We start from the raw sequence: 23,777 nt of genomic DNA, 5'->3' as shown, positions 1-23,777 counted from the left end.
GTGCTTCAACAAAATTCTGAGTAAAGGGTCTGAATACTTATGTAAATGTGAAATTTCAGTTTATAAAATATATTAAACTTGCGGGGCCTCCCGAGTAGCGCAGCTGTCTGAGACGTCACTACACAACCGAGTTCGATCCCGGGCTGTATCACAACCGGCCGTGATTTGGAGACCCATAGGGCAGTGCACAATTGGCCCAGCATCGACCAGGTTAGGGGAGGGTTTGGCTGGGTGGGGCTTTACTTGGCTCATCACGCTCTAGCGACTCCTTGTTATAGGCCGGGCGCCTGCAGGCTGACTGCGGTCATCAGGTGAACACAGTGGTTCCTCTGACACATTGGTGCGGCTGGCTTCCGGGTTAATTGGACGGGTGTTAAGAAGAGCGGTTTGGCGGATCATTCCATTCGAATCTTCCATTCCTCTCAAAATTTTTAGAAAAGGCTGTTGCGCAGCAACTTACTGCCTTCCTGAAGACAAACAATGTATACGAAATGCTTCAGTCTGGTTTTAGACCCCATCATAGCACTGAGACGGCACTTGTGAAGGTGGTAAATGACATTTTAATGGCATCGGACCGAGGCTCTGCATCTGTCCTCGTGCTCCTAGACCTTAGTGCTGCTTTTGATACCATCGATCACCACATTCTTTTGGAGAGATTGGAAACCCAAATTGGTCTACACGGACAAGTTCTGGCCTGGTTTAGATCTTATCTGTCGGAAAGATATCAGTTTGTCTCTGAGAATGGTTTGTCCTCTGACAAATCAACTGTAAATTTCGGTGTTCCTCAAGGTTCCGTTTTAGTACCACTATTGTTTTCACTATATATTTTACCTCTTGGGGATGTTATTCGAAAACATAATGTTAACTTTCACTGCTATGCGGATGACACACAGCTGTACTGTCATGTTTTGTCTTATATTGTCTTGTCATTTTGCTTTTCCTTCTGTTCGTTTTCCCCCTGCTGGTCTTTTTAGGTTCGTTCCCCTTTTTCTCTCTCCCTTCCTCTCTCTCTTCTCTCTATCATTCCGTTCCTGCTCCCAGCTGTTCCTATTCCCCTAATCAATCATTTAGTCTTCCCACACCTGTTCCCTATCTTTTCCCCTGATTAGAGTCCCTATTTCTCCCCTTGTTTTCCGTTTCTGCCCTGTCGGATCCTTGTTTATTGTTCACCGTGCTGTGTCTTTGTATCGCCCTGTCGTGTCGTGTCTCCCTCAGATGCTGCGTGGTGAGCAGGTGTCTGAGTCTGCTACGGTCAAGTGCCTTCCCGAGGCAACCTGCAGTTTATTATCGAGTCTCCAGTCAGTTCTCGTGATTACGAGTGGAATTGTTTTTTATGCTTTATTTACCGCTCCGATTTGTCTAGGAGTATTGCTATTTCCTTTAACTGGATTAAAGACTCTGTTTTCGCCAAGTCGCTTTTGGGTCCTCATTCACCTGCATAACAGAAGGATCCGACCTAAGAATGGACCCAGCGACTACAGACGCTCGTAACACTGCCGTCGAGATCCAAGGAGCCATGCTCGGCAGACACGAGCAGGAATTGTCTGCTGCTCGTCATGCCATGGAGAACCTGGCCGCTCAGGTTTCCGACCTCTCTGGACAGTTCCAGAGTCTTCGTCTCGTGCCACCTGTTACTTCCTGGTCTGCCGAGCCTCCGGAACCTAGGGTTAATAACCCACCTTGCTACTCCGGGCAGCCCAAGGAGTGCCGCTCCTTTCTCACCCAGTGTGATATTGTGTTCTCTCTCCAACCCAACACATACTCTAGAGAGAGAGCTCGGGTTGCTTACGTCATTTCACTCCTTACTGGCCGGGCTCGAGAGTGGGGCACAGCTATCTGGGAGGCAAGGGCTGATTGTTCAAACAATTACCAGAACTTTAAAGAGGAGATGATTCGGGTTTTTGACCGTTCAGTTTTTGGTAGGGAGGCTTCTAGGGCCCTGGCTTCCCTATGCCAAGGTGATCGATCCATAACGGATTACTCTATAGAGTTTCGCACTCTTGCTGCCTCTAGTGACTGGAACGAGCCGGCGCTGCTCGCTCGTTTTCTGGAGGGACTCCACGCAGTGGTTAAAGATGAGATTCTCTCCCGGGAGGTTCCTTCCAGTGTGGACTCTTTGATTGCTCTCGCCATCCGCATAGAACGACGGGTAGATCTTCGTCACCAAGCTCGTGGAAGAGAGCTCGCGTCAACGGTGTTTCCCTGCTCCGCATCGCAACCATCTCCCTCCTCTGGCTCAGAGACTGAGCCCATGCAGCTGGGAGGTATTCGCATCTCGACTAAGGAGAGGGAACGGAGGATCACCAACCGCCTGTGCCTCTATTGCGGATTTGATGGACATTTTGTCAATTCATGTCCAGTAAAAGCCAGAGCTCATCAGTAAGCGGAGGGCTACTGGTGAGCGCTACTACTCAGGTCTCTCCATCTAGATCCTGTACTACTATGTCGGTCCATCTACGCTGGACCGGTTCGGGTGCTACATGCAGTGCCTTGATAGACTCTGGGGCTGAGGGTTGTTTCATGGACGAAGCATGGGCTCGGAAACATGACATTCCTTTCAGACAGTTAGACAAGCCTACGCCCATGTTCGCCTTAGATGGTAGTCATCTTCCCAGTATCAGATTTGAGACACTACCTTTAACCCTCACAGTATCTGGTAACCACAGTGAGACTATTTCTTTTTTGATTTTTCGTTCACCTTTTACACCTGTTGTTTTGGGTCATCCCTGGCTAGTATGTCATAATCCTTCTATTAATTGGTCTAGTAATTCTATCCTATCCTGGAACGTTTCTTGTCATGTGAAGTGTTTAATGTCTGCCATCCCTCCCATTTCTTCTGTCCCCACTTCTCAGGAGGAACCTGGCGATTTGACAGGAGTGCCGGAGGAATATCATGATCTGCGCACGGTCTTCAGTCGGTCCCGAGCCAACTCCCTTCCTCCTCACCGGTCGTATGATTGTAGTATTGATCTCCTTCCGGGGACCACTCCTCCTCGGGGTAGACTATACTCTCTGTCGGCTCCCGAACGTAAGGCTCTCGAGGATTATTTGTCTGTGTCTCTTGACGCCGGTACCATAGTGCCTTCTTCCTCTCCGGCCGGGGCGGGGTTTTTTTTTGTTAAGAAAAAGGACGGTACTCTGCACCCCTGCGTGGATTATCGAGGCTGAATGACATAACGGTTAAGAATCGTTATCCGCTTCCCCTTATGTCATCAGCCTTCGAGATTCTGCAGGGAGCCAGGTGCTTTACTAAGTTGGACCTTCGTAACGCTTACCATCTCGTGCGCATCAGAGAGGGGGACGAGTGGAAAACAGCGTTTAACACTCCGTTAGGGCATTTTGAGTACCGGGTTCTGCCGTTTGGTCTCGCCAATGCGCCAGCTGTTTTTCAGGCATTAGTTAATGATGTTCTGAGAGACATGCTGAACATCTTTGTTTTTGTCTACCTTGACGATATCCTGATTTTTTCACCGTCACTCGAGATTCATGTTCAGCACGTTCGACGTGTTCTCCAGCGCCTTTTAGAGAATTGTCTCTACGTGAAGGCTGAGAAGTGCTCTTTCCATGTCTCCTCCGTTACTTTTCTCGGTTCCGTTATTTCCGCTGAAGGCATTCAGATGGATTCCGCTAAGGTCCAAGCTGTCAGTGAGTGGCCCGTTCCAAGGTCACGTGTCGAGTTGCAGCGCTTTCTAGGTTTCGCTAATTTCTATCGGCGTTTCATTCATAATTTCGGTCCTGTGTAGCTCAGTTGGTAGAGCATGGCGCTTGTAACGCCAGGGTAGTGGGTTCGATCCCCGGGACCACCCATACGTAGAATGTATGCACACATGACTGTAAGTCGCTTTGGATAAAAGCGTCTGCTAAATGGCATATATTATTATTATTATTATATTATAAGTTGCTGCCCCTCTCACAGCTCTTACTTCTGTCAAGACGTGTTTTAAGTGGTCCGGTTCCGCCCAGGGAGCTTTTGATCTTCTAAAAGAACGTTTTACGTCCGCTCCGATCCTCGTTACTCCTGACGTCACTAGACAATTCATTGTCGAGGTTGACGCTTCAGAGGTAGGCGTGAGAGCCATTCTATCCCAGCGCTTCCAGTCTGACGATAAGGTTCATCCTTGCGCTTATTTTTCTCATCGCCTGTCGCCATCTGAACGCAACTATGATGTGGGTAACCGCGAACTGCTCGCCATCCGCTTAGCCCTAGGCGAATGGCGACAGTGGTTGGAGGGGGCGACCGTTCCTTTTGTCGTTTGGACAGACCATAAGAACCTTGAGTACATCCGTTCTGCCAAACGACTTCATGCTCGTCAAGCTCGTTGGGCGTTATTTTTCGCTCGTTTCGAGTTTGTGATTTCTTACCGTCCGGGTAGCAAGAACACCAAGCCTGATGCCTTATCCCGTCTTTTTAGTTCTTCTGTGGCTTCTACTGATCCCGAGGGGATTCTTCCTTATGGGCGTGTTGTCGGGTTGACAGTCTGGGGAATTGAAAGACAGGTTAAGCAAGCACTCACGCACACTGCGTCGCCGCGCGCTTGTCCTAGTAACCTTCTTTTCGTTCCTGTTTCCACTCGTCTGGCTGTTCTTCAGTGGGCTCACTCTGCCAAGTTAGCTGGTCATCCCGGTGTTCGAGGCACTCTTGCTTCTATTCGCCAGCGCTTTTGGTGGCCGACTCAGGAGCGTGACACACGCCGTTTCGTGGCTGCTTGTTCGGACTGCGCGCAGACTAAGTCAGGTAACTCTCCTCCTGCCGGTCATCTCAGACCGCTCCCCATTCCTTCTCGACCATGGTCTCACATCGCCCTAGACTTCATTACCGGTCTGCCTTTGTCTGCGGGGAAGACTGTGATTCTTACGGTTGTCGATAGGTTCTCTAAGGCGGCACATTTCATTCCTCTCGCTAAACTTCCTTCCGCTAAGGAGACGGCACAAATCATCATCGAGAATGTGTTCAGAATTCATGGCCTCCCGTTAGACGCCGTTTCAGACAGAGGTCCGCAATTCACGTCACAGTTTTGGAGGGAGTTCTGTCGTTTGATTGGTGCGTCCGTCAGTCTCTCTTCCGGGTTTCATCCCCAGTCTAACGCAGTCAAGCAGAGAGGGCCAATCAGACGATTGGTCGCATACTACGCAGCCTTTCTTTCAGAAACCCTGCGTCTTGGGCAGAACAGCTCCCTTGGGCAGAATACGCTCACAACTCGCTTCCTTCGTCTGCTACCGGGTTATCTCCGTTTCAGAGTAGTCTGGGTTACCAGCCTCCTCTGTTCTCATCCCAGCTTGCCGAGTCCAGCGTTCCATCCGCTCAAGCGTTTGTCCAACGTTGTGAGCGCACCTGGAGGAGGGTGAGGTCTGCACTTTGCCGTTACAGGGCACAGACTGTGAGAGCCGCCAATAAACGTAGGATTAAGAGTCCAAGGTATTGTTGCGGCCAGAGAGTGTGGCTTTCCACTCGCAACCTTCCTCTTACGACAGCTTCTCGTAAGTTGACTCCGCGGTTCATTGGTCCGTTCCGTGTCTCCCAGGTCTTCAATCCTGTCGCTGTGCGACTGCTTCTTCCGCGACATCTTCGTCGCGTCCATCCTGTCTTCCATGTCTCCTGTGTCAAGCCCTTTCTTCGCACCCCCGTTCGTCTTCCCTCCCCCTCCCGTCCTTGTCGAGAGCGCACCTATTTACAAGGTACGTAGGATCATGGACATGCGTTCTCGGGGACGGGGTCACCAATACTTAGTGGATTGGGAGGGTTACGGTCCTGAGGAGAGGAGTTGGGTTCCGTCTCGGGACGTGCTGGACCGTTCACTGATTGATGATTTCCTCCGTTGCCGCCAGGATTCCTCCTCGAGTGCGCCAGGAGGCGCTCGGTGAGTGGGGGGGTACTGTCATGTTTTGTCTTATATTGTCTTGTCATTTTGCTTTTCCTTCTGTTCGTTTTCCCCCTGCTGGTCTTTTTAGGTTCGTTCCCCTTTTTCTCTCTCCCTTCCTCTCTCTCTTCTCTCTATCGTTCCATTCCTGCTCCCAGCTGTTCCTATTCCCCTAATCAATCATTTAGTCTTCCCACACCTGTTCCCTATCTTTTCCCCTGATTAGAGTCCCTATTTCTCCCCTTGTTTTCCGTTTCTGCCCTGTCGGATCCTTGTTTATTGTTCACCGTGCTGTGTCTTTGTATCGCCCTGTCGTGTCGTGTCTCCCTCAGATGCTGCGTGGTGAGCAGGTGTCTGAGTCTGCTACGGTCAAGTGCCTTCCCGAGGCAACCTGCAGTTTATTATCGAGTCTCCAGTCAGTTCTCGTGATTACGAGTGGAATTGTTTTTTATGCTTTATTTACCGCTCCGATTTGTCTAGGAGTATTGCTATTTCCTTTAACTGGATTAAAGACTCTGTTTTCGCCAAGTCGCTTTTGGGTCCTCATTCACCTGCATAACATGTACATTTCAATGAAACATGGTGAAGCCCCAAAATTGCCCTTGCTAGATGCATGTGTTTCAGACATAAGGAAGTGGATGGCTGCAAACTTTCTACTTTTAAACTCGGACAAAACAGAGATGCTTGTTCTAGGTCCCAAGAAACAAAGATATCTTCTGTTGAATCTGACAATTAATCTTAATGGTTGTACAGTCGTATCAAATAAAACTGTGAAGGTCCTCGGCGTTACTCTGGACCCTGATCTCTCTTTTGAATAACATATCAAGACCATTTCAAGGACAGATTTTTTCCATCTACGTAACATTGCAAAAATCAGAAACTTTCTGTCCAAAAATGATGCAGAAAAATGAATCCATGCTTTTGTCATTTCTAGGTTAGACTACTGCAATGCTCTACTTTCCGGCTACCCGGATAAAGCACTAAATAAACTTCAGTTGGTGCTAAATACGGCTGCTAGAATCCTGACTAGAACTAAAAAATTTGATCATATTACTCCAGTGCTAGCCTCTCTACACTGGCTTCCTGTCAAAGCAAGGGCTGATTTCAAGGTTTTACTGCTAACCCACAAAGCATTACATGGGCTTGCTCCTACCTATCTCTCTGATTTGGTCCTGCCGTACATACCTACACGTACGCTACGGTCACAAGACACAGGCCTCCTAATTGTCCCTAGAATTTCTAAGCAAACAGCTGGAGGCAGGGCTTTCTCCTATAGAGCTCCATTTTTATGGAACGGTCTGCCTACCCATGTCAGAGATGCAAACTCGGTCTCAACCTTTAAGTCTTTACTGAAGACTCATCTCTTCAGTGGGTCATATGATTGAGTGTAGTCTGGCCCAGGAGTGGGAAGGTGAACGGAAAGGCTCTGGAGCAACGAACCGCCCCTGCTGTCTCTGCCTGGCCGGTTCCCCTCTTTCCACTGGGATTCTCTGTCTCTAACCCTATTACGGGGGGCTGAGTCACTGGCTTACTGGGGCTCTCTCATGCCGTCCCTGGAAGGGGTGCGTCACCTGAGTGGGTTGATTCACTGATGTGGTCATCCTGTCTGGGTTGGCGCCCCCCCCCTTGGGTTGTGCCATGGCGGAGGTCTTTGTGGGCTATACTCAGCCTTGTCTCAGGATGGTAAGTTGGTGGTTGAAGATATCCCTCTAGTGGTGTGGGGGCTGTGCTTTGGCAAAGTGGGTGGGGTTATATCCTTCCTGTTTGGCCCTGTCCGGGGGTGTCCTCGGATGGGGCCACAGTGTCTCCTGACCCCTCCTGTCTCAGCCTCCAGTATTTATGCTGCAGTAGTTTATGTGTCGGGGGGCTAGGGTCAGTTTGTTATATCTGGAGTACTTCTCCTGTCCTATTCGGTGTCCTGTGTGAATCTAAGTGTGCGTTCTCTAATTCTCTCCTTCTCTCTTTCTTTCTCTCTCTCGGAGGACCTGAGCCCTAGGACCATGCCCCAGGACTACCTGACATGATGACTCCTTGCTGTCCCCAGTCCACCTGGCCGTGCTGCTGCTCCAGTTTAAACTGTTCTGCCTTATTATTATTCGACCATGCTGGTCATTTATGAACATTTGAACATCTTGGCCATGTTCTGTTATAATCTCCACCCGGCACAGCCAGAAGAGGACTGGCCACCCCACATAGCCTGGTTCCTCTCTAGGTTTCTTCCTAGGTTTTGGCCTTTCTAGGGAGTTTTTCCTAGCCACCGTGCTTCTACACCTGCATTGCTTGCTGTTTGGGGTTTTGGGCTGGGTTTCTGTACAGCACTTTGAGATATCAGCTGATGTACGAAGGGCTATATAAACACATTTGATTTGATTTTGATTTGATGTTTCGATGGACGCATGACTCGACCTTCTCCTCCCGAGCCCGTTGGGGAGATGAGACAAGATTGCAAAAACCATCAAACGCTATGATGAAACTGGCTCTCATGAGGACCACCACAGGAAAGAAAGACCCAGAGTTACCTCTGCTGCAGAGGATAAGTTCATTAGATTTAACCGTACCTCAGATTGCAGCCCAAATAAATGCTTCACAGAGTTCAAGTAACAGACACATCTCAACATTAGCTGTTCAGAGGAGACTGCGTGAATCAGGACTTAATTTATTTAGAATTCAGGGCACACTTAACCAGCATGGCAACCACAGCATTCTGCAGCGATACGCCATCCCATCTCATTTTTGCTTAGTGGGACTATCATTTGTTTTTCAACAGGACAATGACCCAACACACCTCCAGGCTGTGTAAGGGCTATTTTTTTACCAAGAAGGAGAGTGATGGAGTGCTGCATCAGATGACCTGGCCTCCCCAATCACCCAAACTCAATCCAATTGAGATAGTTTAGGATGAGTTGGACTGCAGAGTAAAGTAAATGCAGCCAACAAGTGCTCAGCAGATGTGGGAACTCTTTGAAGACCGTTCCAGGTGAAGCTGGTTGAGAGAATGCCAAGAGTGTGCAAAGCTGTCATCAAGGCAAAGGGTGGCTACTATGAAGAATCTCAAATATACAATATATTTTGATTTGTTTAATACTTTTTTGGTTACTACATGATTCCATGTGTGTTATTTCATATTTTTGATGTCTTCACTATTATTCTACAATGTAGAAAATAGTAAAAAATAAAGAGAAACCCTAGAATGAGTAGCTGTGTCCAAACCTTTGACTTGTGCTGTAAATTCTTTATATATATATATTTCCTTTTATTTCCTTTATTATTTTCCCCTTACCCTACCATCCATCCCCTAATTGGAGTAAACTAATGCACAACAACTCTTAGTCATCTAATCTTCTACTTCCAGTTTATACATACTATATACATTTTACTGACACAGTATAGTTTACAATTGTTATCTTTTCAAACCCTCCCATTTATCTCTGAAGACCATCGAGTTTTGATTTCTATTTGCCATATATTTTTCAACTGTGCTGTGATGTTTCACAAAAGTTCTGAACATTCTGAACCCAATCTCGTAGATTATACATATTGTACATTAAAGATAAACATTTTTGCTAAGAGTATTATTATATTATTAATCGATTGATTATGACTTTTTAAAATCACACAGCAGTGCTTTTTGCAGAGTTAGCTCCGGGTAAATGTTGCAATTCTTCCGCCATTCCTGAACCTGCGACCAAAAACAACCTACATATGGACAGTACCAAAACAAATGATCTAATGATTCTGTTTCTTTCTTCAGCAAAATCTGCAGAACTGCGATTGTTGTATCCCCCATAAATATAACATTATATTGGTTGCAAGACTTTTGTATAATAATTTACATTGAAAAACTGTTTTATTTGGTGTATTAGTTCATGGTTAGTTGAATGGTTATTTGTAAAAACCAAATAGTCTGACAAAAGGTATTTGACAGAATTTTCAAATACTTATTTCAAATACTATTTTTAAACACCTGGGTTAAATGCATGGGAGTGTATATGCGTCAGTGTATTTGAGTATTTCAATAGACTTTCGAAGTGCATTTCCAAATACATTAAAATGTTCTACTTCCTGTCTTTTCAAATAAAATATATCTGAATACTTACTTCAAATGTATATGAAAGTAATTGAGACACTTTAAATAGTATTTGAACCCAGGTCTGATGAAGAATCTGGCACAATACACAGTGGTAAAACAGTGGTCCTGGAGAGCCAAAGTGTGTGCAGGCTTTTGAACCAACCTCGCACTAACAGTTGCCTCCGTTAGGGTTGGCATAGCAACTCACCTGCCGGTGGCGGGTCGTGATAGGCTGAGGCGCTCCATGACAGGCAGGTAGAGAGAATCAGGCATCTTGTCACTTCGACATGCCTCGATGCTCAGGTACTTAAATATGTGAACTTTGCCTTTCATGCAGATCTAGAAAACAGATCATCAATGGGTGAATTTAGAGCAAATAGATGACAGATACAAAAGTAAGAAGGTACACAAATAGCAAAACCAGAACACACAGAGACATGCCCTATGATGAATGCTACACTGCTCAAAACAATAAAGGGAACACTTAAACAACACAATGTAACTCCAAGTCAATCAAACTTCTGTGAAATCAAACTGCCCACTTAGGAAGCAACACTGATTGACAATAAATTTCACATGCTGTTGGGGAAATTGAATAGACACTTAAACAACACAATGTAACTCCAAGTCAATCAAACTTCTGTGAAATCAAACTGCCCACTTAGGAAGCAACACTGATTGACAATAAATTTCACATGCTGTTGGGGAAATTGAATAGACAACAGGTGGAAATTATATGCAATTAGCAAGACACCCCAATAAAGGAGTGGTTCTGCAGGTGGGGACCACAGACCACTTCTCAGTTCCTATGCTTCCTGGCTGATGTTTTGGTCACTATTAAATGCTGGCGGTGCTTTCACTCTAGTGGTAGCCTGAGACAGAGTCTACAACACACAAGTGACTCAGGTAGTGCAACTCATCCAGGATGGCGCCATCAATGCGAGCTGTGGCAAGAAGGTTTGCTGTGTCTGTCAGCGTAGTGTCCAAAGCATGGAGGCACTACCAGGAGACAGGCCAGTATATCAGGAGACGTGGAGGAGGCCGTAGGAGGGCAACAACCCAGCAGCATGACCGCTACCTCCGCCTTTGTGCAAGGAGGAGCAGGAGGAGCACTGCCAAAGCCCTGCAAAATGACCTCCAGCAGGCCACAAATGTGCATGTGTCTGCTCAAACGGTCAGAAACAGACTCCATGAGGGTGGTATGAGGGCCCGACGTCCACAGGTGGGGGTTGTGCTTACAGCCCAACACCGTGCAGGACGTTTGGCATTTGCCAGAGAACACCAAGATTGGCAAATTCGCCACTGGCGCCCTGTGCTCTTCACAGATGAAAGCAGGTTCACACTGAGCACATGTGACAGACGTGACAGTCTGGAGACGCCGTGGAGAACGTTCTGCTGCCTGCAACATCCTTCAGCATGACCGGTTTGGCGGTGGGTCGGTCATGGTGTGGGGTGGCATTTCTTTGGGGGGCCGCACAGCCCTCCATGTGCTCGCAGAGGTAGCCTGACTGCCATTAGGTACCGAAATGAGATCTTCAGACCCCTTGTGAGACCATATGCTGGTGCGGTTGGCCCTGGGTTCCTCCTAATGCAAGACAATGCTAGACCTCATGTGGCTGGAGTGTGTCAGCAGTTCCTGCAAGAGGAAGGCATTGATGCTATGGACTGGTGCGCCCATTCCCCAGACCTGAATCCAATTGAGCAGATCTGGGACATCATGTCTCGCTCCATCCACCAACGCCACGTTGCACCACAGACTGTCCAGGAGTTGGCGGATGCTTTAGTCCAGGTCTGGGAGGAGATCCCTCAGGAGACCATCCGCCACCTCATCAGGAGCATGCCCGGGCGTTGTAGGGAGGTCATACAGGCACATGGAGGCCACACACACTACTGAGCCTCATTTTGACTTGTTTTAAGGACATTACATCAAAGTTGGATCAGCCTGTAGTGTGCTTTTCCACTTTAATTTTGAGTGTGACTCCAAATCCAGACCTCCATGGGTTGATACATTTGATTTCCATTGGTAATTTTTGTGTGATTTTGGTGTCAGCACATTCAACTATGTAAAGAAAAAAAATATTTAATAAGAATATTTCATTCATTCAGATCTAGGATGTGTTATTTTACTGTTCCCTTTATTTTTTTGAGCAGTGTATATTCCATTGCTCCGTATGTCATGCCAAGCTGTGGAGACAGTCGTAGCCCCAGACCGACCTGTGCAGGGGGGCTCTGTAAGGGGTTGTTCTCCAGCTGTAGGTTCTGGAGCTGGGCCATCTTCCTGTAGCTCACTGGGATGGTAGACACCTTGTTACAGGAAAAGTCCAATTTCACCAGGGGAAGCTCCGCCAAGTCTGAGGGACGAACACACAGGCCATAGAGTTAGAGGAGTAATTGTTGTGTGTGTGTGCATGTGTGTGTGTTTGTGCACTGGGATCATCAGACAGAACTTTTCCCCACTAGAAACCCAGAGCCCAGCAGAGGCAGCCCTGATACTTCAAGACTCCCTCACTGCCAAAGTTCAGCTAACGTGGATCTTGCCAAAAGTTAAAAATAAACTGGAGGAACGTATCCTAGGCGCTACGCTCAGCACAAAACACTATGACCCAGTCAATATGAGAGAAGAGACATTGTTAGGAAACAGAAGAAAACCACAAACTTACATTGGAAAATACTGATAAAATAAATAACAACTATTAGGCTGGGTGTAACTGGTGTAGCTTTGTCGTATCACATGCATTTTATGGTAAAAATGGGATAAAGTATTCCTGAAATCAGATAGAGAAAATAGACAGTGAGAGGTCAATGACAGAGAGTGAGAAAGAGTAACAGAGAAATAGTTACAAAGACAGAGCGAGAGAGTCTCAGCAATTCTGTGCCAGCAACACATTCCCCAAGAGGTCGTAATTCAAGCAAAACAATTATGACTTTATCTCTCTGACAACCTTTTATAATTAAAATCCCTCTGAGACGACAGAGATAATCTTAGCTGGGAGGCGATGAAGGAGAGCCCCAAATATTATTTTTAAAACCAACCAGCAGAGTACACTACTTCTCTTAATTAGCTGAAATGAGAAAGTCTCTCAAGGTCACCCCTTAGAATAACTTCTATGAGGGATTTTTTTTATTTTTTTTTTACCATCATTCAGTATAAAAAGGGGGAAATCTCAACAATATTTTCAGCAGCCATATCACCTACTGTATAGGTAACAACAACAACAACAACAAACAAAAAACATTTTTTGGCAGGTCAACTACAATAATTTTGTGCCTTGGTGGCCCAGGAAGGGGGTCTTTCCAAAACACATTTAAGGGGTGATGCCCCAAAAGTTCAACAAACAATCTAAAACTCTATTTCCCAACATCCCCCATCCTCCCCAGGGCTCCAATCCCCTGTCTCCACTCCTGTCCTCCACCCATGGGAGTCGAGCCGCCTGGCCAGATCCAGGCTCATCAAGTCAAACCCAGAGAGGATAGATGGAGCATCTGCAGCATGATCAGAAATCACTGACTGTAAATCTACTACAGAGACGCAACCGGGGAAAATATGTAGGAAGAATGTTCAGAATAATACTGGTCCCCCATTCAGACAATGAGAGGTTGCCAGGTTCTGACAGACGACGGGTGACATCTCTGGAACTTAGAGAGCTCTGCTGTCACATATACATATTTTATTCTGTAGCAGTGTTTCCCAACTCCAGTCCTCCAGTACCCCAACAGCACACCTTTTTGTTGTAGCCCCGGTCAGACACACCTGATTCAACTTGTCAACCTATCATCAAGCCCTCAATGAGCACACATTTTCTGAGGGCTACAACAAAAGTGTGTGCTGTTGGAGGTACTTGAGGACTGGAGTTGGGAAACACTGCTCTGCTAGACATCTCAACTCACAAAGACTAGTACTGCTTAATACCCCTGGGCCATGAGACATACCAGGAGACTGGATCATAGACATCTTAGACACAGATACAGTTATTGTAGATCTGTCTGGCTCTTATTTGGCTGGGCTTGCAATACAGCATGGAGTAGATTGATATTTCCTAGATGCACATGTGGACGTTTTCCTGTTCACAAGAGGTTAAACTATTGTGAACAGAGGTTAAACTCACCTTCAGGAAGGACACAGAGCATGTTCCTGCGGACGTTGAGTTCTCGGAGGGCCTTGAGTCGGCTGATGTGACGGGGCAGAGCAGTGATCTCATTACAGCTCACATCCTGTAGGGGGCACAACGCACAGCGTTAACTCAAACACATATCACTTTCTGGTGCATGTGCAGGATTTTGTTCTCGTCCTACACAAACACACCAGCTTTAAACTAATCAAGGTAATGATGAGCAGCAGATTAGGAGAATCAGGTGTGTTAGAGAAGGTCTGGTCTGTAAACCCAGTAGCTCTTTAGGAGGATGGTTGGTCACCCCTGGTGTACAGGAACTAAGGTAAGAGGTTTATATGGCTCATGACACATCCCTATTACAGCCACATTGCTTCCTATTCCACTGGTCTAGCCTGTCTCCTCACATGGAGTCAAACAAAGTCTCCCCTCCTCCCCTGTTTCCTGTTTACAGGCAGCGCTAGCTCCATTAGGGCTGGTTCCATTCATTTCACCCCTCAGTGAAGAACAGTACAGTTACGTAAGGCTAAGCTTGGCCAGGAACTCACACAGGAAACTAAGAGCTGAGTCTGACACTGGCATTTTTAGAGAGAGAGAGAGAGAGAGAGAGAGAGAGAGAGAGAGAGAGAGAGAGAGAGAGAGAGAGAGAGAGAGAGAGAGAGAGAGAGAGAGAGAGAGAGAGAGAGAGAGAGAGAGAGAGAGAGAGAGAGAGAGAGAGAGAGAGAGAGAGAGAGAGTCTTACCAGCTCCATGAGGCTCCTGAGCTGACCAATGGCCTCAGGTATACACACCAGCTTGTTGTTGCTGGCATTGAGGACTCGTAGGGGCAACCCACACAGGCAGGCTGGCAGAGCACACAGCTGGTTCCGACTGTGAACACACACAGCTATATATTATTACACACAGCCTGGGACAGCATGACGACTGACACTGAAAGATGCAGATCAGAGAGATGAACGGGATGTCCAGAGTGTCTACCATCTAGAGCTGACAAAGATCTATTCAGATGGAAACGTCAATAAAAGGTGTTAGATGAGATGTGTGTTGGACCTTATTCATGGATATATCCAATAGGAGGAAGACTTGTTAAGCAGCTTTTGTTTACATAGGAAAATATAAAAGATGAAAATGTCTAAACCAATTCAACGTAAGAGAGAGAAGGCAAAGAGCACTAACTGCATTGTAACAATATGTTGCATAATGGTATTCATATTTACATTACACGAGTCAGTGAGTCAGTGTTTATGACTGTTTGTGTCTAGTGTAGTGTAAGAAACAGAATGCCCCATGGGGACAAACTACTCATTAGCTTTCCCATAAACACTTTGTCTCCCAGCACTGTACTGTACTTATGCAAAACATAAACACGCACAACCTGAATCTCAATCTAGTTCAGTCCAGCATGACAAAACAGCCCCCAAACCCTACAAAAACCCTTAATAAAAAGAGGATTGTGGTGTTCCCTCCCTGGCTTACACTTGCAGTTAGCCAAAATGCTTTAAAACAATCCAAGTCCTTTCGTAAACAGAGTAGAACACCTCCAAGCAGTTTAAACCTCTCATAAAACAGGCTTCTGGTGTACTGTCTCCGGCTTACAGCTGCCGTTAGCCAGCACACAGCAGGGGGTCAGTGGCTGGGAGAGAGACCATTGACAGAGCAGAGTATGAGCAGAGTGGTTTACAGATGACCCCAGAGAAAATAAGTTCTCCACTCCACATCAAAGGCTACAAATGACCCTGGAAATGACCCATCGGTACACACAAACATGCGCTTTGTTCTTCTATCCTCGTGGAGACCGAAAATGGATTTACATGCATAATCCTACTTTCCCTAAACCCTAACCCTAACCTAACCCTAAACCTAATTGTAACCCTAACCCTATCCCCTAAGCTTAACATAGCCTTTGTCCTCATGGGGACATGGGAAATGCCCCACGAGGGAGAATTTTCCTTGTTTTACTTGTGGGGATTTTAGGTCCTCTGACTCAGCACTGGCAGGAATATTCAGGAAATTAAATCAAATTGGGTTTATCCAGCTGTTCCCACACACACAGTGGGTTCCTGTGTGTGTGTTTGCTGTGGGTTCCTGTGTGTATGTTTGCATGTGTGCCTGCATGCTTTCAAGTTTGCATGCATGTGTAGTGTTGCATCATATCTAGCTGTATCACTGTGCAGTCCAGGGGCTTGCCAAAGGCTCCACAGAGCCAGAGATGTCAAACACGGTCTCCGTCTCTGATCCAAGAGATTACAGACGGAATGAGAATGTATAGACAACACTGGCTGAATCCAATAATGTTAGCTAAGTGTGATGGTTCTGCACTCAAAAAGATAAAGCTTACTTCATAGTGTACACAGACGTTTCAACTTTGCAGCCTTCTTCAATGTGTAGGTAAAAATAGTTTTCATTCAAAACAGCATAAGCTAGCGTTAGCTAACTATGTTAGCGGAATGCAACCCCCTGTGGAGTAGTAACATAATAACACACAGGCCAAGAGAGAGGAGATAGGAGCTGTCAGCTAGGACCACACAAGAACCACATCACATCATTAGGCAAAAACACAATCATAAGGAGCACACACTACACTCCCACTACACTGTACTGCAGCTAGCACAACGGCACAAGCTAGCATTACAATAGTTTGCAGTAAAAGCTAACTGACTAAATAAAAGCTGTCAGAATGAAAGAACATCACACTAAAACGCAGCAATATAAATCAGTAAACTCCATGACACAACATGATAACAACAGCTGGCAGCTCCAAACAGCCTTCATCTCATTTCCTAGACAACTTCAAAAAAAGGTAGCTGTTTTTTCACACGTGCCAAAGCTCTATCTATACTAGTGGTCTAGATACTGTAGTTACTGTACCACCAACTGAACTTTGCTCTTCCCGGGGGATATCCCTGAAGTAGACCTATGGTCTCTTGAGTCTTCTCAAGTATCTCGTGTGGATAGGGCAAGCACCCCTAGTGGTCCAAGTACCCCTGGTTGTCCATGTACTCCTAGTTGTCGTAGTACCCCTAGTGGTCCAAGTACCCCTGGGTGTCCAAGTATCCCTAGTGGTCCTAGTACCCCTGGTTGTCTTAGTACCCCTGGTTGCCCTAGTACCCCTGGTTGCCCTAGTACCCCTAGTGGTCCAAGTACCCCTGGGTGTCCAAGTATCCCTAGTGGTCCTAGTACCCCTGGTTGTCTTAGTACCCCTGGTTGTCCTAGTACCCCTGGTTGCCCTAGTACCCCTGGTGGTCCTAGTACCCCTGGTGGTCCTAGTACCCCTGGTTGCCCTAGTACCCCTGGTGGTCCTAGTACCCCTAGTGACCCTAGTATCCCTGGTTGCCCTAGTACCCCTGGTTTGTTCTAGTATCCCTGGTTGTCCTAGTACCCCTAGTGACCCTAGTACTCCTGGTTGCCCTAGTACCCCTGGTTGTCCTAGTATCCCTGGTTGTCCTAGTACCCCTAGTGGTCCTAGTACCCCTGGTGGTCCTAGTACCCCTGGTTGTCCTAGTACCCCTGGTTGTCCTAGTATCCCTAGTGGTCCTAGTACCCTTAGTGGTCCTAGTACCCCTAGTGGTCCTAGTACCCCTGGTTGTCCTAGTATCCCTAGTGGTCCTAGTACCCCTAGTGGGCCTAGTACCCCTAGTGGTCCTAGTACCCCTGGTTGTCCTAGTACCCCTGGTTGTCCTAGTACCCCTGGTTGTCCTAGTACCCCTGGTTGTCCTAGTATCCCTAGTGGTCCTAGTACCCCTAGTGGGCCTAGTACCCCTAGTGGTCCTAGTACCCCTGGTTGTCCTAGTACCCCTGGTTGTCCTAGTACCCCTGGTTGTCCGAGCACCCCTAATTGTCCTAGCACCCCTGGTTGTCCTAGTACCCCTGGTTGGGAACCACTGATCTAGACAACAAAGAGCTTTCATTCTCTTTCCATCGTGATACAGGCCAGGAACAGAACGATCCTAAAAAATAAAGCAGTCCTCTTTATGTGTTCCTGGTGCAGACATGGAGAGCGTTCTCTATTTCCTGTTTTGACTGCGATATGAAAAGCTACACATTTAAATCTGACTATCTGTCGGTGTCTCCATGTCATCCAATAACATTCCTGTCTAGTGGTGTAAAACACATCCCATGGTGCTGTCACTGGGGCACTCACATCACATTATACTCAGACACACACGCATGCACTACATCAGCTAACGCCAACTGAGGCTCAGTGATGAGAAGATAAACTAGACTTCCTCTCCCTTCAGGTGTAGCATTTAGATAACTAATTCAATTAATCACTTATTAAATTACTAATTAACTTAACCTGAGCAATATGACCGCAACACAACATGCATATATTCATGTCTGTCTGTCTGTCTGTCTGTCTGTCTGTCTGTCTGTCTGTCTGTCTGTCTGTCTGTCTGTCTGTCTGTCTGTCTGTCTGTCTGTCTGTCTGTCTGTCTGTCTGTCTGCCTGCCTGCCTGCCTGCCTGCCTGCCTGCCTGCCTGCCTGCCTGCCTGCCTGCCTGCCTGCCTGCCTGCCTGCCTGCCTGCCTGCCTGCCTGCCTGCCTGCCTGTCTGCCTGCCTGTCTGTCTGTCTGTCTGTCTGTCTGTCTGTCTGTCTGTCTGTCTGTCTGCCTGTCTGTCTGTCTGTGAGATATGACTAACGCACTTGCCCCAGTTACACGGTGGTGTGAGCATGAATGAAGAGATTAGAGACATGAAGTACAGAGACTACTGAGCTTGTCTCAGGTTGATGATGCATACAGCTGGCAGTAAAAAAACATGTTAGCACTGATATGATGACTCCTCCTCTCTCCCTTTATCTCTCTCTCTCCCTCTCCCTACATATCTGTCTCTCTCTCTCTCCCTCTGCCCTTCTTTCTCTCTCGCTCACTCTCTCATTTTCTATCTCTCTCTCTGTCGATAGCTAGATAAAGAAGGAGTAGACACTGGAGAAAGATAGAATGAAACAGTTAGAGTGACCTGGGTATGAGATCATAGCGTATTACACAAACACAGACAGACAGGATGTGTTGTTGCCTTATGGTCCTGCCATGAGGATGGAAGTGGTGACATCAGCCCGTTGAGAGGTGTCGTGATGCGGAAGGCTAACAAGCATGTCGGCCCTGGGGAACAGTTGGCACCAAACACCTGGGTCTTAACAAGCCCTGGGCCAAACTGACACCTGCTAACTGTTAACCCTCTGCTGCCTATCAAATATCAACTGACATCTCATGTATTTAACCCATTACTGAACCAATAATGGCACCTCATAGGGATATCTGTGCAAACACAACTTTAAGGATCAACCACTGATATTCAGCAACTCTTGGAAAAAGATTGGAGGTGTTTCTAATAACATTGAAAACAAATGTGTTTCTCACTCAACACAGTCACCTGTTAACAGTAGGTCCAAGTCTTACCTGAGGTTTAAGGAGGTGAGTGACTGTAGGTTGATGATGGTGTCAGGAATAGTTTTGATACAGTTGTGATAGAGGTTCAGCGATTCCAAGGCGACCAGGTGACACACCTCCGAGGGGACCTCTGCCAAACGATTCTTTGACAGGTCTGACGAGAGAGGGAGAGAGAGAAAGAAATAGGAAGAAGAGACAGATATCACCTGCAGATGTAAACTAGTGCCACTAGGTGTCTCTCTCCCAAGCTCAGTACCTCCATACAACCCAGTTTACCAACAGGGAGAGAATAGCCTTGGAGGGGGACTGTGCTAAACTGTACAAGGCTACAGGTTAGCACAAGACTTCCTGTATTCTTGGCTACGGTCTCACAACAGCGAATAACAGTGATATCAGTTAGCTACTATGTTCACTGTTCAGATTAGCTCCGCTCCACTGCTGCCCATTGTTCCACGGTGATTTAGTGAATTCAACTGTGATGTCCTAAAACGCTCACGTCTATAAGGAAGCCTGTATGACGTCACAGACACCACAATGGAAGGAAGTTCAGTTAAAAACAGCAACACTCAGAATCAAAATGCTACTCATAGTTGATCTTCCGTTCAAGCAAAACAGCTTCAGCGTGACTCAAAGGCCTGCTAGCGCTGAATGGAAATAATGAGGACTGAGGCCTGAAAATAACATCACACTGTGTGTGAGTGTGCGTGTGTGCTTATATGTGTGTAATATCTGTGTATCACAGGAGGCTGCTGAGGGGAGGATGGCTCATAATAATGGCTAGAACGCAGCGAATGGAAAGGCATCAAACACCTGGAAACAGAGTTTGATGTATTTGATGTATTCTGATCCAGTCATTAACACGAGCCCGTTCTCCGAAATTAAGGTGCCACCAACCTCCTGTGGTTTGTATTTATAAAGACAAATCGCCTACAGTGAATCTAGCATCACATTACGACCACCTCATACTACACTACACATATAATATATGCCATTTAGCAGACGCTTTTATCCAAAGCGACTTACAGTCATGTGTGCATACATTCTACGTATGGGTGGTCCCGGGGATCGAACCCACTACCCTGGCGTTACAAGCGCCATGCTCTACCAACTGAGCTACAGAAGGACCACATCTAATGAGAGACAGCTCCTGTTACTCTACAACAACATTAACATCTTGGATGTTACCTGAGGGTGGCTTGGTATGGGCATGACAGACAGATTAAGGCTCAAACTGAGACACATATTGGGGTGTGGGGACGGGTGGTGTGTGTGTGTGTTTTTGCAGGGCAGGCATTATGGGCGATACAATGGTCATGTGATGCAACACTGATGATAACATGGCCTAGGGCAAATCCCCCCAGGGTCAATCCCGACCTCAGCTACCCCAGACTGAATTGTTTCCAGAAAGCAGACTTTTACAGCTCTCTCTCTCTCTCTCTCTCTCTCTCTCTCTCTCTCTCTCTCTCTCTCTCTCTCTCTCTCTCTCTCTCTCTCTCTCTCTCTCTCTCTCTCTCTCTCTCTCTCTCTCTCTCTCTCTCTCTCTCTCTCTCTCTCTCTCTCTCTCTCTCTCTCTCTCTCTCTCTCTCTCTCTCTCTCTCTCTCTCATATTTCCGCTGAACCGCATCTCCCTGTGAAACAGAGAACAACTCCACCACCATCCCTCCTCATTTCCTACCTCCCACTCTCTCCTCCCTCTTTCTTGCTATCCATCGCTTTCACAAGCTCTGTCTCCCTCATTTTCCCTCTCTCCATCTCTCCCTGCAGAGTTAGCCATCAACCCTCACACACTCCGTCAGCACATAGTTTAAATACATAGGCACACATAGTGGCCTAGTTAGTTTTAGACCTACAGTATATACTTACTTACGCAGATAGACACTCAAACACAAATGTGTTTTGAAAGTGTGTGTGTAATGTCTGAAACACACAGAAGCCAATCAGTCAATACACAGCATGCTGAAAATTTCCCCAGAACCAGTACAGGAAATGAAGTGAAGGGAACAATAATCCCCATGGGATGGATTCACCCTTAACACCATAGCTATACAATGAGATGGGCAGACACGTATAGATGTAGCCTACACAAAGCCATGAAGACAGGTATCCTGGTTAGGCTCGGAGTGGCCTATTACTACGTGACTCTATAAAAGGTATAATACAAGGTGTGTGATGGAGAGGAAGCAGTGTGTGTGCAGGCAGTAAACAGTGTCATTATGAGTTATCAGAGACCAGACCTCTTTCACTAACATCTCCCTACAGAGAGCACTCAGAAACATGTTGCTTTACATTATTTCCACTCCTCCTTTATGTGAGACATCTGTAATGTCTTTATTCTTTTGGAACTTCTGTGAGTGTAATGTTTACTGATCATTTTTTTTTCTTCACTTTTGTATAATATCCCAAGAAATGTGTAAGTGGTTGAAAAACTAGTTTGAGCCTAGTGGCACATCACAGTTTATGTTGGGGTAGTTGAGGGTAGTTGAGCCTAATGGCACATCACAGTTTATGTTGGGGTAGTTGAGCCTAATGGCACATCACAGTTTATGTTGGGGTAGTTGAGCCTAATGGCACATCACAGTTTATGTTGGGGTAGTTGAGCCTAATGGCACATCACAGTTTATGTTGGGGTAGTTGAGCCTAATGGCACATCACAGTTTATGTTGGGGTAGTTGAGCCTAATGGCACATCACCGTTGAAGTTGGGGTAGTTGTTGTCTTACAAGTTACAAGCCAGAAAGACAAGTCTGTCAACGGTCTCAGGCTTTAAAACTGCCCTATGGTAGGTCACTATGTTGGGGTGGGCAGGAATGCACAGGTAGCGCTTTGCCATGTGACTGACTTTGGGAAAGTTCTTTGGGTGGATCTTCCACCAGTCCAGTGGATTGGTTTCACTGTCAGCATCAGGAGACTGAAGGGATTTTTGAAAAAACTGCCCAGTGACTTTCTCTTTTTAACTGTCAGTTGTGGTGAAGCAGCAGCAATGTCTCCCTGTGCTGGGCTTGGGTTTTCATGTCCCTCATTGACCATTTCTGAGACAGCTCTTGCTTTTATGTGGCCCACCTTCTCCTCTTTGATGTAATGTGTTTTAAACCGAGGGTCGACCAATGAGGCCATGTCCAGGAGGTCCTCTTGGGCTAGATCATCATATTTCTCATTCAGATAGTCCATGACTATCGTTTTGATGGTTTGGGTGAGCTCACTATTACACCGGCCCAAACCCCATCCTGCGACCTAAGAGGTATATATCAGATGCTCAACATGCTCTACTCACATCTACTGTGATGTAAACCATGCAAAAACAACACTAGACATTATGGAACAGAAAGCTTTTACTATCTCATCCTGGAATATACAAGGCCTGAGGTCATCTGCCTTTGGCCTAAAGAGCAGGAACCCAGACTTCATCAAAGAAATTGGAAATTCAGACATTGTCATCCTACAAGAAAAATGGTATAAAGGAGACAGGCCCACTGGTTGCCCTCTAGGTTACAGAGAGCTGCTAGTCTCATCCACCACCCTACCAGGTGTGAAACAGGGAAGAGACTCAGGGCGTATGCTAATTTGGCATAGAGCAGACCTAACACACACTATTAAATTAGTCAAAAGAGGAACATTTTACAGAAATTAATAAGGAAATGATCTCAACAGAGAAAAATGTCCTTGTGTGCTAAATATATCCAATAGAATCTAAATGATGACAGCTTCTAAATCCTAGAGGGGGAGATCAACAATTTTCAGGCTCAGGGACATGTACTAGTCTGTGGTGACCTAAATGCCAGAACTGGACAAGAACCCAACACCCTCAGCGGGACAAACACCTACCTGGAGGTGACAGCATTCCTTCCCCCATATACCCCCCTAGACACAACTACGACCACATAACCAACAAAAACGTGTCACAACTCCTGCAGCTCTGTCGGACTGTGGGTATGTACATAGTCAATGGTAGGCTTCAAGGGGGCTCCTGTGGTAGTTACATCTATAGCTCATCTCTTGGCAGTAGCACTGTAGACTACTTTATCACTGACCTCAACCCAGAGTCTCTTAGAGCATTCACAGTCAGTCCACTGACACCCCTATCAGATCACAGCAAAATCACACTCTAATTGAACAGAGCTATGCTCAAATCACAAGACATAAAAGCCAAAGGAACTGAATAATATTAAGAAATGCTATAGATGGAAGGAAAATAGTGTGGAAAACAACCAACAAACCATTAGGCAACAACAAATGCAATCCCTTCTAGACAATTCCCTGGACAAAGGTTTCACTATAATAGTGAAGGTGTAAACTTGGCAGTAGAACGCTTTCAAGCAGACAACCTAAGAAAATGAACAACAATGACAAATGGTTT

General features: G+C 46.5%; 1 protein-coding gene across 8 annotated transcripts in view; it reads right to left on the bottom strand.

Moving 5' to 3' along the window:
• The window catches only part of LOC124046694 (leucine-rich repeat and calponin homology domain-containing protein 1-like), a 102,338-nt gene that overhangs the window by 39,098 nt on the left and 39,463 nt on the right, over positions 1-23,777 (bottom strand). For all 8 annotated transcript variants that reach the window (XM_046367405.1, XM_046367438.1, XM_046367379.1 and 5 more), the window contains exons 2-6: positions 19,434-19,578; positions 14,779-14,905; positions 14,034-14,139; positions 12,142-12,278; positions 10,136-10,266 (exon numbers count right to left, since the gene is read on the bottom strand). In XM_046367405.1, coding sequence (XP_046223361.1) covers positions 10,136-10,266; positions 12,142-12,278; positions 14,034-14,139; positions 14,779-14,905; positions 19,434-19,578 — 646 coding nt within the window. The remainder of the gene's footprint in view (positions 1-10,135; positions 10,267-12,141; positions 12,279-14,033; positions 14,140-14,778; positions 14,906-19,433; positions 19,579-23,777) is intronic.

The sequence above is a fragment of the Oncorhynchus gorbuscha genome, linkage group LG01, assembly GCF_021184085.1.
Source record: "Oncorhynchus gorbuscha isolate QuinsamMale2020 ecotype Even-year linkage group LG01, OgorEven_v1.0, whole genome shotgun sequence".
NCBI lineage: Eukaryota > Metazoa > Chordata > Actinopteri > Salmoniformes > Salmonidae > Oncorhynchus > Oncorhynchus gorbuscha.
The sequence above is the reverse complement of the archived record's forward strand: the minus strand, read 5'-3'. Positions and strand labels throughout refer to the sequence as shown.